Source organism: Sinocyclocheilus anshuiensis, unplaced genomic scaffold (genome assembly GCF_001515605.1).
Source record: "Sinocyclocheilus anshuiensis isolate Anshui unplaced genomic scaffold, SAMN03320099.WGS_v1.1 scaffold3291, whole genome shotgun sequence".
NCBI lineage: Eukaryota > Metazoa > Chordata > Actinopteri > Cypriniformes > Cyprinidae > Sinocyclocheilus > Sinocyclocheilus anshuiensis.
The window spans coordinates 38,359-41,124 of NW_015546212.1; the positions used below are offsets into that span (position 1 = coordinate 38,359).

The window sequence follows — 2,766 nt, forward strand, 5'->3', positions numbered from 1 at the left end:
CAAACACACACACACACACACACACACACACACACAGATTAACACACACACACACAGATGTGTGGATGCAGGGCTGGACAATAAGAACTGCCGATGGCCCGGGGCCAGTGTGAAAGACGTTCGGCACAGTAGACGGATTTGTCACTTGCCCGATCGGGCCACTGCAGCGTCGTCACGACATTTGATCATTTGCATGTGTTTTTAAGACTTGTTAATTTAAAAATTCAAGCGATTAAAAAGCATTTGGGCGCGAAAGACAACTCCTTTCAGTACTCGAGCGCTGTGTTCTGTGTGAACAGCCGCGTCTGAAGAAGGACACAAAGAGGACAAAATACTGTAGCAGGCAGAACAAGATCACTGTTCACGATGCGCAAAATATAGGAAGAAAATCCAAACATTGCATTTTATATTAATGTGTTTCTGAGGGGAACGGAACTGACTGTTTTCAGAAATGGCATTTTCTTTTCATTGTCTCCGTATGATGCATTTAAATTAGTGTAAATACGTGCAGCGCTGCGGTGTTTACAGCGGTAACCAAGGAAACGCTGTATTACTGTACCATAAGCGCCGCCTGCTGTCAGAGAGTGAATCTGCGTCTCATTCAGCCCACCTGCTGTTTCTGTTTCATGCCGATGTTTTATGTAGCATCATTTCACAAAGCTAAAGTCAGGTTATTCTGTTTATGCTTCAGATTTCGAAATTATACAGCCTAATATAAATCAACAATTGCACTTTTCTTTCAATTCATGATTCAAATGCAGTGGGGTTGCCTCTAATTTCAAATGGCTATGAAAAATCAAGGTGCAACACAGAGTGAAGAATATGCAAATGTTATTTTATATGTGATTTTTCCATTTCTGTACCTGAACATATACAAACATAAAAACCTAAAGCATCATTTCATTTCTATTTTTGTGCTATATGCCTATATTTAATTGTGCTATTACTTGTAACTTGTTCCTTTGTTCTTATTTATTGGCTGTCACTTGTCTTTAATAATGTTTAAACTTTATATTTATGTTTATTTTTGGCTAGTGATTTTTGCTGTGGTACCGAAATTGAAATAGAGAATTGTATACTTTAATTGGTATCTAAAATATTGGTGTCATATAAGCTTATTTATTAGAATACAAGATAACAGATCAAAAACAATGACAACAGCAACTATTCTATTTTTTGTGGCAGGGCCAGTGAAAATATTGTCAGGGCAAGTAAACATTTGAACCACTGGCCCGACCGGACCAGAAGAAAAAATCCTTAGCTTTGATCCCTGGGATGGTTGCTTCAGTCTGTTAGTGTGTGTGTGTGTGTCTGTCAGGTCTGTTAGTGAAAGTGCGTGTGTGTGTGTGTGTGTCTGTCAGGTCTGTTAGTGAGTGTGTGTGTGTGTATGTGTCTGTCAGGTCTGTTAGTGAGAGAGTGTGTGTGTGTGTGTGTGTGTCTGTCAGGTCTGTTAGTGAAAGTGCGTGTGTGTGTGTGTGTGTCTGTCAGGTCTGTTAGTGAAAGTGCGTGTGTGTGTGTGTGTGTCTGTCAGGTCTGTTAGTGAAAGTGCGTGTGTGTGTGTGTGTGTCTGTCAGGTCTGTTAGTGAAAGTGCGTGTGTGTGTGTGTGTGTCTGTCAGGTCTGTTAGTGAAAGTGCGTGTGTGTGTGTGTGTGTCTGTCAGGTCTGTTAGTGAAAGTGCGTGTGTGTGTGTGTGTGTCTGTCAGGTCTGTTAGTGAAAGTGCGTGTGTGTGTGTGTGTGTCTGTCAGGTCTGTTAGTGAAAGTGCGTGTGTGTGTGTGTGTGTCTGTCAGGTCTGTTAGTGAGTGTGTGTGTGTGTATGTGTCTGTCAGGTCTGTTAGTGAGAGAGTGTGTGTGTGTGTGTGTGTGTCTGTCAGGTCTGTGGGGGCTGGGACGCATTCACACTACAGCCTCACGTGTGCGTCACATCTCTTGAGTGTAACCGGTGTAAACTAGAAGGTGTGTTCGACTTGAGACCGATCGGTGTATTACAGTACCACGAGAGCTAAAGAGAGCAGACTGCTCCGTGCGCTTTCGAATCTCTCTCGCAGATGTCAAACACTGATCGATCTGCTCCGCACCTCTTCCAGTCGAACACACCCGCTAGTGCTGCAGGCTTTATTGGCTCACTGACGCTGATGAGATTAACCCCTTAGGTATCGAAATTTGGTACCGAACGACGAGATGTTTTTCGATACTCGATGGTATTGAGGCAATTCGGTCGGTGCCTAAAAAGTATCGAACTCGATACCCAGCCCTATGTGTGTGTGTGTGTGTGTGTGTGTGTGTGAGGAGCTGCATACCCTCCAGAGCCACAGGAATGGCTTCTATCTGGATCTTGGTTGGTTTCTTCCATCCCAGCAGATCACAGGCTTCACAGAGAACTTCAGTGACGCCCTAAACACACACACACACAAAGTTACACGTGATTATGTAGTGGAATGTTTAGTTTCTCGTCTCAGTGAACAGGAGAGAGTTGAACTGAGTTTGACCGGCTGGTGTGTCTGTGTGTGTGAGAGAGAGTGAGTGTGTGTGTGAGAGAGAGTGAGAGTGTCTGTGTGTGTCTGTGTGAGAGTGAGAGAGTGTGAGAGAATGAGTGTGTCTGTGTGAGAGTGAGAGAGTGTGTGTGTGTGTGTGAGAGAGTGAGTGTGTCTGTGTGTGTGAGAGTGAGTGTCTGTGTGTGTGAGAGAGTGAGAGTGTCTGTCTGTCTGTGAGTGTGTCTGTGTGTGTGAGAGTGAGTGTGTGTGTCTGTGTGTGTGTGTGTGTCTGT

The 2,766-nt window shown here is 44.1% G+C and overlaps 1 protein-coding gene across 1 annotated transcript in view; it reads right to left on the bottom strand.

The window, feature by feature from the left end:
• ddx47 (DEAD (Asp-Glu-Ala-Asp) box polypeptide 47) overlaps window positions 1-2,393 on the bottom strand; it is a gene marked incomplete at its 5' end in the record, with an annotated part of 12,170 nt that extends 9,777 nt beyond the window's left edge. The window contains one exon of the mRNA XM_016503450.1: window positions 2,300-2,393. Within this exon, the coding sequence (XP_016358936.1) occupies window positions 2,300-2,393 (94 nt within the window). The remainder of the gene's footprint in view (window positions 1-2,299) is intronic.
• Window positions 2,394-2,766: the final 373 nt, after the last annotated feature.